The following is a 12,736-nucleotide window of genomic DNA, read 5'->3' as shown; positions in this document are numbered from 1 at the left end:
CCACAGCAATGCGGGATCCGAGCTGAGACTTCAACCTACACCATAGCTCACGGCAACACCGGATCCTCAACCCACTGAGGGAGGCCAGGGATCAAACCCACAACCTCGTGGATCCTAGTTGGGTTCGTTAACCGTGCTGAGCCATGACGGGAACTCCCGAACGTTTTTATATAATTTACTTTTTGTGTTTCCTTTCTCTTAGGGCCACTTACACATTTTTTTTTTTCCTAAAAGATTAAAAACATCTACTTCTGGTAAAATTTTGACCTAGAGGTTTTGTATTATTATGTGGCCATACCTATTGTTGCTTTCCTTTTTTTTTTTTTTTAAATTCTTTTAAACCTTCACAGGCTCCCACCTCCTGCCCTTGTGAATACTGTAGAAGTCAATGACACTTGTTGACTGAAAGATTTTTTTTTATGGGCCACACCTGCAGCATATGGAAGTTCCTGGGCTAGGGGTCAAATTGGAACTTCAGCTGCGGGCCTACACCAGAGCTCATGGCAATGCCGGATCCTTAACCCACTGAGTGGGGCCAGGGATTGAACCCACAACCTCAGGAGTACTAGTCAGGTTCATTACTGCTGAGCCACAATGGGAACTCCATTGCTTTTTTTTTGGCTCCCTCATAGCATGCAGTCTCCAGATCCTTAACCCTCTCAGCCAACAGGGAACTCCTCTCCAATCCTAATTTCTTTCTTTCTTTCTTTTTTTGTCTTTTTGTCTTTCTAGGGCTGCACCCGCAGCACATGGAGGTTCCCAGGCTAGGGGCTGAATCAGAGCTGTAGCCGCCGGCCTATACCACAGCCACAGCAACTTGGGATCCGAGCTGCATCTGTGACCTACACCACAGCTCACAGCAACGCTGGATCCTTAACCCACGGAGCAAGGCCAGGGATCGAACCCGCATCCTCATGGATGCTAGTTGGGTTCGTTAACCACCAAGCCACGATGGGAATTCCTCCAATCCTAATTTCTATTTCCACAAAACATCCTTCCCAGTCATTTTTCTCCAATCCTGTGTTTGATTTCTGTCCCCCAGGGCCGCACACGGTGTGTAGGTAAGAGGCTGGCAGGAGCAGTGGCCTCCCCGCACCAGCCAGATGTGCCCCAGGCTGGCCACCAAGCCGGCTCTTACCTGGAGCTCAGGAAAAGCTCTGTGCCTGCGCGCGAGGCCTGGGTGCTGGGCGTCTCCTCCTTTGATGTCACCCTGGGATTGCTGTCCAGGTCCTGGGTGCTGTAGGGGGCTGGGGAGAAGGAGGATAAGAGGCACCCTTTCAGGCCCCTGCCGCCTAGTGAGGCACCCTCTCAACCAGAACCAAAGGACACCGGCTGCTTTCAACCTCCCCCTGGGTGTCCAGGAGCAGAGATGAGAGTTTAATGTGATGGAGAGTCTGACAAACCCTGAGGCTTCCCTGCCAGAGGGGGCAGGGGCTGGGGGGACCTCTCAGGGACAGGAGCAGAACTTGCTGCCCGGCAAACGCCAGCTCGGCCTGTCGATTACTTTGAGCTGAAGGCGACGGGGACCCAAGATGAGCTCTCTGCCTTCCCTTGTTTGCCTGAAAACAGGACTTGGGTTCGGAAGATGCCTCCCTCCCTTCTCTGCCAGGAAGGTCGGGAGTACCCTGACCAGCCCAGAGGTGGCACCAGAGGAATTTACATAGAAGCCTGCTAACACTCAATCCAGGACCACTACCCGCTCACGTATTTACCACCCCAGAAGCTCAGAGCCCTTTCCCGTCTCATCACTTCTCTAAAAATGTACTGTCCTCTGGAGTTCCCATGTGGCTCAGCGGGTGGAGAACCTGACACAGTGTCTGTGAGGATGAAGGTTTGATCCCTGGCCTTGCTCAGTGGGTTAAGGATCCGGCACTGCCACGAGCTGTGGTGTAGGCCTCAGGGGAGCTCTGATTCGACCCCTCGTCTGGGACGTTCCATGTGCTGCAGGTGCAGCAATGCAGTGCCCTGCGGCGAAGATGCCGTATGAGCCCCGTTCTAACCAGCCCTCTGGCTGCCCAGTGCTGAGGCCTGCTGTTTGTGCTGCTCTTGCTGCCCACATGCGGGACCTAAGATGGGCACAGGAGAGGGTGCTCCTCCTGCGGGCCCGTGACTGCCCTCTGCCCTCACCCTTTCAGGCCTGGCAGGGGCACTGCCTCACCCCATGTGGCTGACTGGACTGCACACCCCACATTGACATTCTCAACTGTTCCTTCTAGAACGTGCCCGCTGCTTCCTGCTGGGACCCTGGTCAGTACATGCCGTACTCCTCAGAATCCCCTGGGGCCCCCCAATGCCAGCTCTCAGCCTCCACACCTTGAAATGAGACGCTGCCGGTGTCCAGGGAGCCTCTGGGCCTCAGGGACTGTTCTCAGTTCCCAAGTCAAACCTACGCGCTCTCACCGCCACCTTTGTGGGTGCGGTTCTCCTCCAGGAAGACCTGTCCCCGACAGCTATGCCAGCAGGACCCAACGTTATCTTAAAGCCTATCTTGCCTTTCCTGATCCTTACAGACTTCTTTAAATCTCTAGCATCTTTATTAGAATCCTTGGTTCTCCCTGATTGCAGCTCTGCATCAAAGGCAGCAGGAAACATCTGCTGAGTGACTATCCTCAGGTTGCAGCTCATGCAGCTGGCTGGAAGGTGTTTGCTCCAGACCCCAAGTTCAAGCGGAGTCCAGTCTGCAATCCAGTCTCCAGTTCCTAACTTGCCTTGTCTTTGTGCAGTTCCGCTTTCCCCAGCCCCTGACCCTCCAAGGGCCCCGGGGCCCTGTGACCTTAGCAAGAGTCGAGATTCTTCTCCCCTTTCCTGCAGAAGGCTTGAACTCTCTGGTAAGCTTTCCGGGTACCTTAGATGAGGAAGGCCTGCAGGGGTTTGGTGGAGGGATGAGCCGAGAGGGCCGTGCAGGGAGGGCTCTGAGATTCAGACTCTCGGGCTGAAATCCCAGCTCTGTCCTGGAGCATGACCTCTCTGAGCTTCCGCACCGTTAATAATGCTCCCACCTCCCAGGGTTGTTGTGCGGATTAAATCAGATAGCAGATACCAGGAAACACAAGCCATCGGGGACGGTGACCCCGGACCGTCAGTAAAAGGCGGTAAGGGAAGGAGAGACCATGTATCTTAGCAGATGGAGAGAGAGCACATCAACACACACAACCACAGAGGCTGTGTGGCTCTACCCCCAGAGAGACGGGGTCAGAGGAAGGAGGTCAGGAGGAGGCAGGTGGCAATGGCAGTCTGGGGTCAGCGGAGGGAATGTGGCCTCATTCCCATGGGTGGGAACAAACAGCCCCAGTAAATGACTCAGATTCTGATCAAGCGCTCAAACCAGCAACCCCCTGGCAAACTAGGGTGGCCACCACCTGGGGTTACCACCGGTCTGGAGCCCCGAAACCTTGGCCCTGAATTTCGAGTGGGTTGAAGCTCTTCAGGTTCTGCTTATGAGGAATAAGAACCCGGGTGCCAGGGAGCTGGGGGGCCCATGGGCGCCCCACCTGGTGCTGAGGTGCTTCCCCTGGGAGGGCGGAGGCCGGGGCTGTGGGGGCGCGTCACTCGCCAGCTGAGGGTCTTGACGACAGGCGGAGAGAGGCCGCTCAGCCGGCTGACCAGAGGCCTTGGAAGAACAGACAGTCCTGTAACTTTGCTCCAGTTCTGGGCCCGGCAAAGAACAGCAAGGGACCTGGATGCATGTGCGGGCCCGAGCTTGGGACCCCATCTCCCAGCAGCCTGGCACCGCCTGCCTGGTCGCAGGGGCCCCAAGAACCTGCCCAGGGGCAGTTAAGACCTGCTGTGGGTGCCGGTCTCCCCTGTCTATGCCCCCAGCCCCCGGGGGACACAGGCTGTCACGATGGATTCTGTCCTGCTGCTCTGGGGGTGCCTGAGCGGAGTCCTTCCCTTAGACGAGGCTGTGGCCATTGTCTCGGACAAACGTTTGGGAGGAGGTTAGGAACTTGAAGGCGCAGGGGCTGATCTCTGGGCACAGCAGTGCACCCTGGTTCTGACCTTGGTGCGGGGCGCCTGCAGAGCCTAAGGCCCAGGAGTGCGTGAGTGTGCGTGTGCCCGTGCGGGGGGTGCATGTGCAGCGTGTGTGTGTGCTGTGCGTACATGCGTGTGAGCGTGCCCGTGCTTCTGAGTCCCCACAGGGTCAGGCTGGCGGGTTGGGGGTGCTCACCTGTCTACTGGCCCCGGCTGGTAGCTCTTGTGTTTGGGAAAGTGCGGCCGCCAGGCCCGCGAGGGCTTGCTCGAGCTCCGGCTGCCGCCCCGGGGCAGGGGCGCGGAAGGTGCCGCCTGGGAAGGAACAGGAACGGCCACGGACAGTTCACCGCACCGGCACCGACCACAAGCCCCAAGGGCGCTGCGCCCTGCCTGCCGCTAGGCTGCCGCGCCCCTGCCTCCTTCGTGTCTCGCTTTCCCGCTCACCCAGGACCGGCCACGCGCTCGGTCCGCGGGCGGGCAGTCCGGGGCCTTGAGGAGCGGGCCCTGCTGCCCTGTGTCTGGATGGGCTCTCCCTTCGCTGCATCTCATCCTCTGTCTTACTGTTTCTAACTCAGAAACCGGTAAAGATTTGCCCTTCGCCCATTCACGCCTCTCACAGGTGTGGTTGGACCCAGAGCCGCACAGCGCAACTCCCCACCTCAGGACGCGGCAGGGGGACACGCACGCCCGGGGCCGCGCACGCCGCGGGGGTGAGCGTGGGGCCCGCGCACGCCCGGGGTGGGGGGAGGGGCCGCGCACGCCGTGGGGGGCCGCGCACGCCGTGGGAGGGGCCGCGCACCCCCGGGGGTGGGGGCTGGGCAGTGAGGTTGTCTGAGTTGCCGCCCACAGTGTGTTTCCTGGGTTGTAGGATAATCTATCCAAAGTGTTAACAGTTTTTTCTCTGTGATTTGCTAACGCATCATCACATATTTTTTTTGGAAAATTGCCCTCCACTAAGGACAAATGGAACCCACGGCCTTCAGTTTGCAGTAGCGTTCAGCCTTCTGACTGGGCTCGCTCAGTGCCCAGGACCTAGAGGCTTCCAGCCTAGTCTCAGGCAAACCTCAGGGGAGAGCAGCTTCTTTGTCCTTTTCCTTCTCCTGATCACTTGGCCGGATGTTCCAGCCCAGAAGTGTACAACGGAGAAGTTGAGGAAGGAATGGTTTGGGGAAGTTCCAGGAAGGCTCTCCCCATCATTGCTGGGTCCCCAGGGTTCACAGGCCACACACTCACACACACGCACACGCACACACATGCATGCATCTGCCAGGAAGGGTTTCTGGCATCTCTGACTCCTCTTCCCCAGGGCTGGGACCTGGAGGCCAGTGAGGACTGAGGGTTATGGAAAAAGTGACCCAAGAGCCTGGAGCTCAGCCCCACAGCCCTTTCTGGGGAGTGACCTTCACTGAGGAGCAGTCTGCCCCCCACCCCCATAAGGGCCAGAGAACTTCATGGAGGGGCTGCGACTGGGCTGGGAGCTGCAGTCGGGAGCTGACGGGCGGGCTGTTAGGTCTAGTGGGCACATCCCTTTGTGCCGTTAGCTAGAGGTGGTGGGAGTGTGAAAGGGATTCGTGCAGCAGAGATCTGGCTCTGGGCTGGCCCTGCGCTGTGTGTGAAGGTGGGAGGGTCCTTAACTTCTTTAGGCCTCAGTTTCCTTGTCTGTGCAACGGGGAGGTGATAAAAGCAGGTTCTCTGTGACAATTGAATGCGTTGAAGGAGGCAACGCGTGTCCAGTGATTACACAGCACCGCGGGCTGCAGAGAGCAGTGCCTGGAGAAGCAGGGGTCCCAGGGCCCCCTCGGTCCCAGGGAGCTGGGGCACAGGAGGCCCAGGGCGGGTGCAGGTCTCCTCCCAGTCTGGTTACGGCACCAGGTGAAATGCTCTAGGCAGTGTGCAGTGCTAAGTGTGGCTTATCACGGCTTTTCATCTGCTGGCACGGCCCACACCTGCATACCTGCCCCTTACCTGGAGGCCGCTGCCAGGGCTCCCTGGGAGAAGCTGCAGTGAGGCTGCCCTGCGAGGCCTCACTCTGCCCAGCGTGGGTCCGGGCAGTGGCTCTGGCTCCGGTCTCTGGGTCCCCAACCCTGCCCAGGCCTGGCTGCTTGGTCGTGCTGAGGCCCTGCAGGAGGTCCTGGAAGAACCAGGGCTGTCACCCTCCCGGACATGAAAGTCCTTCTCCACTTAGGCATTTTCCAGAAGGAAGGGTGGTGGCTGTTGCCCGGGAGGGGAGACGGTGGGCTTGGCCCTCTGGGGATGAGGCTGACCTGGAGGCCCTGGAGCTGCTGGCTGGCACCCCTGTAGAAGGCCAACGTGTCGCTTCTGTGCTTGCTCAGCTGGGCTGCCATGTGCAGGCTCTGGTCCTCGAGCTTATCGTAAAGGGTGCGAACACTGAAGTCCTCCAGGGTCTTGGCCAGGAGGGCCTTCCCTGCAGGAAGAAGCCTTGGAATGTGGGATGAGGGGCCCTGGCTCAGGGGACAGGCTCAGCAGTTTCCCTCCCGTGGGGCTTTGTAAGCAGGATGCAGGGGCAGAGGAGAGCGGAGGCCTGCCTGCAGGAGGAAGCATGCTCAGGGGGTCGGGGGGAAAGGCTGGGGTCAGGCTGGGTGACCCCAGGGAGAGGGAGACCTTCAAAGCCGGAGGTGGCAATGGTTGCAGAGAGCCCCTGCTCAGGATGGGTATCATGAGGGACCCTGCGGCCCTCACCTGTCCCAGGCTTGGTGTCACATCAGAGTTGGGTGGCAGGCACTGTCTCCTCACTTTGCTGAGGGTGGGTCTCCCCATCCTCGACAACCTGCCAGCCACCTGAGCAGGCTCCAGGCTGTGTGACTGTGTCACCCATGCCTCTTTCCTCCACCTGGATTCACCTGTCACCAAGTTCCCAAAACTAGCCCATGCATCCCCGTGAAGCTCATGCCCTGGCTGCCTGCTGTTCTGTGACTCCTGTCCGGTTGGCTGACAGCTCCTCTCAATGACCACAGCACCCTGTGCTGTGCTGGGCATATGGCTGGTGCCAGGAAGCACTTGTTGGGCCAAGGTGGTGCCTTCAGGTGGTGACCCAGGCTGGCTCCAGAGGAGCAAATCATGGGCCCACCAGTCTGCTGGGCCCGACTGGGGTTTTCTCACATCCTGCAGGAGTGCCCCTCGGCCGCGGGCCTCAACCCCTTGACCTTGTCTCCCTCAAAGCCACCCTGCTCTGCTAGAAGGACGTGCCTTTCCCCTCTGGGGTCGTCTGGAAGGAAGAAGGAGGGAAGGTGGTGTGAGGTCCCCGCTCTGGTCTGGGGTGCTGCCAGGGCAGCACCTGCAGGACCGGAAGCCTGAAGCACAGCAGCTGTCCACGCCCTTTCCCAAGCCTGGTGGGTGCACAGGGGAAGGGAAGCCCCATTCACACTGGAAGAGCCATGGGGGATTCTCATTCTGAGCCAGGATACATGTGGGCCCGGCCCAAGCAGGCCAGTGTTGCTGCCTTCCGCTGTCTGTGTCCACGGTGGGGTCTGTCCCCCCAGCTTCCCAGCTGGCATGCGGGGGTGGGGGGTGGGGTGGATTTTCAGAAGACGGGGCTGGACCTCCCGCTCCAACAAGCCCCTCCTCTCCACCTGCCCTGTCACGCCCCTTCAGCGAAGGGGACTTCACCCTCCCCGATGGGAACAGTCCTCTGTCCACCCCGCCCCCGTGGGAGCTCCCTGCTCCCTGCCCCGGCTGAATGGAGGCTGCAGCCAGGGCTGAGCATGCTGGCCCCAGTCCGCATTCGGTGTGGCCCTCCCTGGTCCGTGGTCCCCGCTCAGCACAGCCCAGACACACCACCGTGGGGGTCGACCCTAGCCTTTCCTCTGCCCGCACCGGGCGGGCGCCGTCCTCACTGCTCAGAGCCCTCACCGGGACAGCAGTGACTGGCCTGCAAGCCCGCCAAGGGTGCTCAGGAGCAGTGGAACCGGCCTGGCCCGGCCCCGCCTGGCGACCCAGCTTTGGGGTGGGTGCGGTCTGAGGAGGCCTGTGGTCAGGTCACCCAGCAGCAGGCCCCAGGGCTGCTCGGATGCCACGCTTCCCTGCCTCCTGGGCCCTGCGCAGTCAGCGCACTTCCTGGGGCCCAGCACCTCCATGGGTGAGCACCATGGGGGCCATGTCTAAGCTGTGTGAGTCCAGGTCAGCGAGGCCCTGCGCCATCCCTTCGTCTGACCCAGGCACTGAAGGGTCTGAGCTGCAAAGAGCCCCCTCCACCCCCTCTGCACACCCTTCCTGTTCAAGGCGGGGATGGGGGAGGCGTGGGGCCCCCTGTCCTCCTGAGCTCCAGATATGAACAGGCACTGACAGGTAGGTGAGTGGTCCTGTTGGGGGGTCCTGTGGGGCACCCCCGTGGGGCAGTGCTCGTCCCTGCCCTGCCGGAGCCAGGGGCCCCGGGAGCCCCGGACCAGCTCAGGGAGAGCCCTAGAACGCTTGTCTCTCTGTAGCCTCATTACTTGGGGGCGCTGGACAAGCCACTCACCTGTCCTCAAGCCTAGTCTCTGTCTATAAGATGGGGACAGTGCAAGCCCTGAAAATGCCCCGTTGTAGGTTCTGCGGTGAGGCTGAGATGGACAGCATGCAGTGTCATAAACCGAACTATAGGAATACGAGCTTGTCCCCAGAGTGTGTACCTGGGGTGCAGCTGGGGGGCAAGGACAGGTGTGGCGGGGGTGTGGCGGGGTGGGGAGGGGAGAGGGAGGGCAGGTGCAGGGGTGCTGTACACCAGCGTGGTACCTGTGCCCAGGGCAGCGGCTTTTCCTGTGCAACTGGCTCCTTCCTCAGAGCCCCAGGGACCAGGGTTTTCAGAGAGCAGAGAGCTGCCAAGAAGATCTGCCTCAGTGTGTAGACGGGTGGGTGGCCAAGGGCTCCCGAGCGCCCGCAGCAAACACCACAGGAGTCCACAGGCGCCGGGGCTGGGAAAGGTGTGAGGGGTGGGGGTGGGATAGAACTCACCTGTCCCCCAGGGCCACATCCCCGGTGGGCATGTGAGGCTCCCCAAGGCCCCTCCACTGAGGCCTCCACGCCCTTGCTGGGCAGGCCTGGGCCTGCGAGGAGGGTCTCAGCAAGAGGCCCAGGCCCGTCAGAAGCACGGTGGTCATGCCGACAGCCAGCAGCACCCCTGAAAGGTAGGGAGGGGGCAGAGTCCTGTGTCAGCTCTCAGAACCCCTGGGGCCTGGGGAGCAGGTGCCATTGTGCATTTGCCTCAGTGGCCTCCATCTCCTCCCACCGCCTCAGGGTTTTAACTCCTCACAGCCCCTGTGAAACAGCCCTCATCCAGCCTTGGGGCTTAACCATGTGAGGGGTCTGACTGGGGCTCCACGACCCTGCACCTCCCAGCCTCCTGGGAGCCAGCTGCTCTGCCTTCCTCTGCCCAGGAGGCTTGGATCCCAGCCGCTCCCGTCACCTCCTCCCTGCCCACCTGGCAGGGCTCTGGCTCCTGAAGGCAAGGAGGGAACAAGACGGGACCAGGGAGGAGGCCGGAACAGGCATCCCTGGGACCCTACAGCTCTACCCTGGGCCCCGTTCACTTTGGAGGGACCCGGTCACAGGGGCAGGGACCACGACCACTGGGGCAGGGACCCCGTTCTCTAAGGCAGGGACGCTGTTCTCTGGGGCAGGGACCCTGTTCTTTAGGGAAGGGACCCCAGTCTCTGGGCAGGGATCCCATTCTGTAGGGCAGACCCCAGAACTGGGGGGCACAGGGCAGCAGCGAGGGTGAGACGGGCGACCCCAGGGAGGGAAACTCAATTTTCTTTGCCTGGCACGTGAAGCCCTAGTTCAAGGACAGCCTGTGCTTGTCCCCATCTGTGGCCTTCGGGGATGTGCCTGGGGCCTGCTGTGCTCGGCCCTCCCGTGCTTCTCCACGTCCCTGCCCCTCTGGCCTGTGGTCCGTACCTGAGATCGCTGCCCAATCTGGGCCTAGGTCGGGCAGGCGGTGCCTGAGGACCCCGTGCCTGGCGAGCTGATCGGGGGAGGACGGCTGCACAGGGGCCTGGCCTGGCTCACAGGCCGCCCCCCTCGCCTTCACCAGCACCACGGCCATGCTCTCGGGCTGCCCATTGTCGCGAAACACGTACGTGCCCGGATCTAGAAACTGGTGAGCAAACCTGGGGACGAAGGGCTACAATTCAGGGAGTGTGCGGGCTGCCTGTGCACACGCCTGGCCTCCCCCCGCCCCCGGCTTGGTCGGCAACCCCCACCCTCTCCGTGTCCTCCTGCTCCCCTTCCATGAAGAGGCTGGCCCCAGGCAGCCGGGCGGTGGTCACCTGGAGAAGGTGAGCCCCGTCTCCCGCACCAGGTGGCCGAGTCTCCTGAAGGCCCCGAAGTCCCAACGGGGGTTGCTGTTGAAGAGGTGCTGCTTCTGGTACACAGGGTAGTGACTGGCCGAGCGATCTGGGGAGCGAGCGGGGCTGGCCTGGCGTCTGAGGCTTCCCCGGCCCCATCCCTGGGTAGCCCTGGCCTGTCCTCAGGAGACGTGTTTCCAGGGAAATGACGCTCTGAGCTTGCATATGCGTGGTCTTACATCGGGGTGAGACCCTCTCCCCTCAGCTACGAAGAGAGACGCCCCTTTGGGGTGAGCACAGGCTGATGCGGGCACTCTCGGGGTGGGGCTCATTCGCCTCCGTGCCCCTGGCAGGCAGCCATGCAGGCATGCAGCAGGCACTCAGTGCACGCTTGGGGATAGATGAGGCTGCTGGCAGAAACACAGGCGGCCTGGCCTGGCTGTTCCTGGTGCCAAGGCCTTTCCCTGCACAGGTGTTGGCTCGTCTTCCTGAGACCCGTCTCCTGCACCCCAGGTGTCTCCCCAGGCCCGGTGGGTTTATGGGAGCACTGGGCCTGGAAGCGTCCAACCTGGAGGTCATTTTCCCTCTCAGACCTCATGGTCCTGGCCCTGCTTCGTGGGGAGGAACTCGGGCAGCGATGTGACACGTGAGACCAAACACTACCCGGGCAGAGAGACCGAAGCCTGAGGGGCACCTGGGTCTTGGCACCTCCATCATGTTGCTGTGTGTGGGCATCCCCTATACTGATTTGTTCTGGTTTGAAAGCAATCAGTAAGACAGCTTACACTGTAAGCTCTCTGCCGTGTTTTCTTTCCTCAAAATCCATTCCTTAAAAAGCCCTGGAGGTCCCATTGTGGCTCAGCGCTAACAAACTCTGACAAGTGTCCATAAGGATGCAGGTTTGATCCATGGCCTCAGTCAATGGGTTAAGGATCTGGCGTTGCCTTTGCTGTGAGCTGCAGTGTTGGTCACAGATGCGGCTTGAATGTGGTGTGCCTGTGGCTGTGGTGTAGGCTGGCAGCTGCAGCTCCAAATCCACCCTTAGCCTGGGAATGTCCATATGCCATGGGCGTGGCCCTAAAAAGACAAAAAAAAAAAAAAAGGCCCGTTCCTAGGGGCGGGGGGGTGGGGGCTCCTGGGGAGGCAGGCTTCAGCTCATTGTGGGGAACACAGTACTTTATAAATCAAGGTGCCCGAGACGGAGGTTCTGGGCGAGGTTAGGGTCCGGCCCTGGCACAGAGCAGCCCTGCAGAGGGTCTGGAACCCAGGCCACAGGTCACCTTGGTGAGCCCGGGCTCTTCCCAAGGTGCAGGGACCTGACAACCCCACCTGGAGCCGGGCATCAATGCCACGATGCGGAAGCGAGGCTCACGGGAAAGTGAGCAGTCAGGCACAAGCAAAGGGACAGCACAGGCCATATGACTCGCTACTTCGCGTCTGGTCTGTGTGAGGTCACTGGACAGGGGGATAGGGGAAGGACCAGAGGGTCAGGGCGAGACTCACTGTGGCGCAGAATGTGAAGCTGGAAAAGAATCACGTCCCCCTCCTCCAGGCAGACCATGGGGTTTGGAATGTGGGGGTGGATGCTGGGCTCCTGGGAGGCAGGGTGCTCAGGGCCTGCAGTCCAGGGACACCTTTGCTGCCATGGGCGGGACGCAGGTGGCCCTGGGAGCATCTGGGCAGGAAAGCTGGAGGCCCCGGGCCTGTCTGGGGAGCCACAGACCGACCTGGGGCCCACCTGCATAGCCTGCCTTCCAGCGACAGTCCCAGGCCTTCTGGGGCCTCACCTCCCCAAAGGCTGTCCCCCTACAGGAACTTCTGTGATCCCTGCGGGACTCCTGTCCCCTAACGCCCGAGACGGAGCGGACAGGTTTCTGAGGGGCCAGGGTGGGCCCGAAGGTCCTAGGGCCCCCCTTCCTGGCAGGTGCAGCCAAGCCCTCACTCCACCCTCTCTGGGCAAGCCTGGACTCATCGCCCTTCCCTGCTCACCAAGGAGGAGGGAGCCGAGCATGTCTGCGCTGGAGATGATGACGCCAAGGAGGCCGTGGGGGCCACACTGGACCAGGTGGAGCCGGGCACTACCCTGGGAGAACCTGTCTGGGCCCAGCGTGCTTGCCAGTTCCTGAGAAGCAAGTACAGCATTGGTTCCAGCTGAGAACTAGAGACCTAAGCTCCAGGGTGGCTGGGGAGGGAGGCATGTGGGGATGACAGACAGAAGCCCAGGTGGACCCCTTGGCACAGCTCCCCGTGAGGCTGCTCGGCGACACCAACCCCCAGCCTCCCCAGGGACATGTGTCCATCCTCGCTGGATGTGCCCAGGTGGCCTTCCGAACCCCAGGCCCTTCCTTGTGTTCAGACAACACCCTGACTCATCTCTGACCCCTGTACTGGGCCACGATTTGCCTTTTTCCTCTCCACCTCCAAAGTCCTACTTATAAACAGCTTAGAAAGCTCTATCACTGCCATCTGCTATCCAGGCTCAG

At 61.0% G+C, this 12,736-nt stretch overlaps 1 protein-coding gene across 1 annotated transcript; it reads right to left on the bottom strand.

Annotated features, from left to right (window-relative positions):
• Positions 1-3,892: 3,892 nt before the first annotated feature.
• LOC125113608 (uncharacterized) lies at positions 3,893-12,015 on the bottom strand. The gene is made up of 9 exons (XM_047756423.1): positions 11,757-12,015; positions 10,236-10,362; positions 9,865-10,076; positions 8,923-9,088; positions 8,704-8,786; positions 6,237-6,397; positions 5,938-6,103; positions 4,177-4,284; positions 3,893-4,023 (listed from the first exon to the last, which is right to left on the bottom strand). The coding sequence occupies exons 1-9, from the start codon at positions 11,995-11,997 to the stop codon at positions 3,893-3,895; spliced, it is 1,395 nt and encodes a 464-aa protein (XP_047612379.1). The 5' UTR covers positions 11,998-12,015.
• Positions 12,016-12,736: the final 721 nt, after the last annotated feature.

Source organism: Phacochoerus africanus, chromosome 13 (genome assembly GCF_016906955.1).
Source record: "Phacochoerus africanus isolate WHEZ1 chromosome 13, ROS_Pafr_v1, whole genome shotgun sequence".
NCBI classification, from domain to species: domain Eukaryota; kingdom Metazoa; phylum Chordata; class Mammalia; order Artiodactyla; family Suidae; genus Phacochoerus; species Phacochoerus africanus.
The sequence above is the reverse complement of the archived record's forward strand: the minus strand, read 5'-3'. Positions and strand labels throughout refer to the sequence as shown.

What these genes read in the sequence shown, in the direction of transcription:
- LOC125113608 (XM_047756423.1), bottom strand. Translation starts at nt 11,997, where the DNA reads ATGCAGGTGGGCCCCAGGTCGGTCTGTGGCTCCCCAGACAGGCCCGGG. An exon ending in GATGTGGCCCTGGGGGACAG is followed by an intron (nt 8,787 to 8,922) that starts GTGAGTTCTATC and finishes TCTTCTTGGCAG; the next exon opens with CTCTCTGCTCTCTGAAAACC. An exon ending in AGCAGCTCCAGGGCCTCCAG is followed by an intron (nt 6,104 to 6,236) that starts GTCAGCCTCATC and finishes TGGTTCTTCCAG; the next exon opens with GACCTCCTGCAGGGCCTCAG.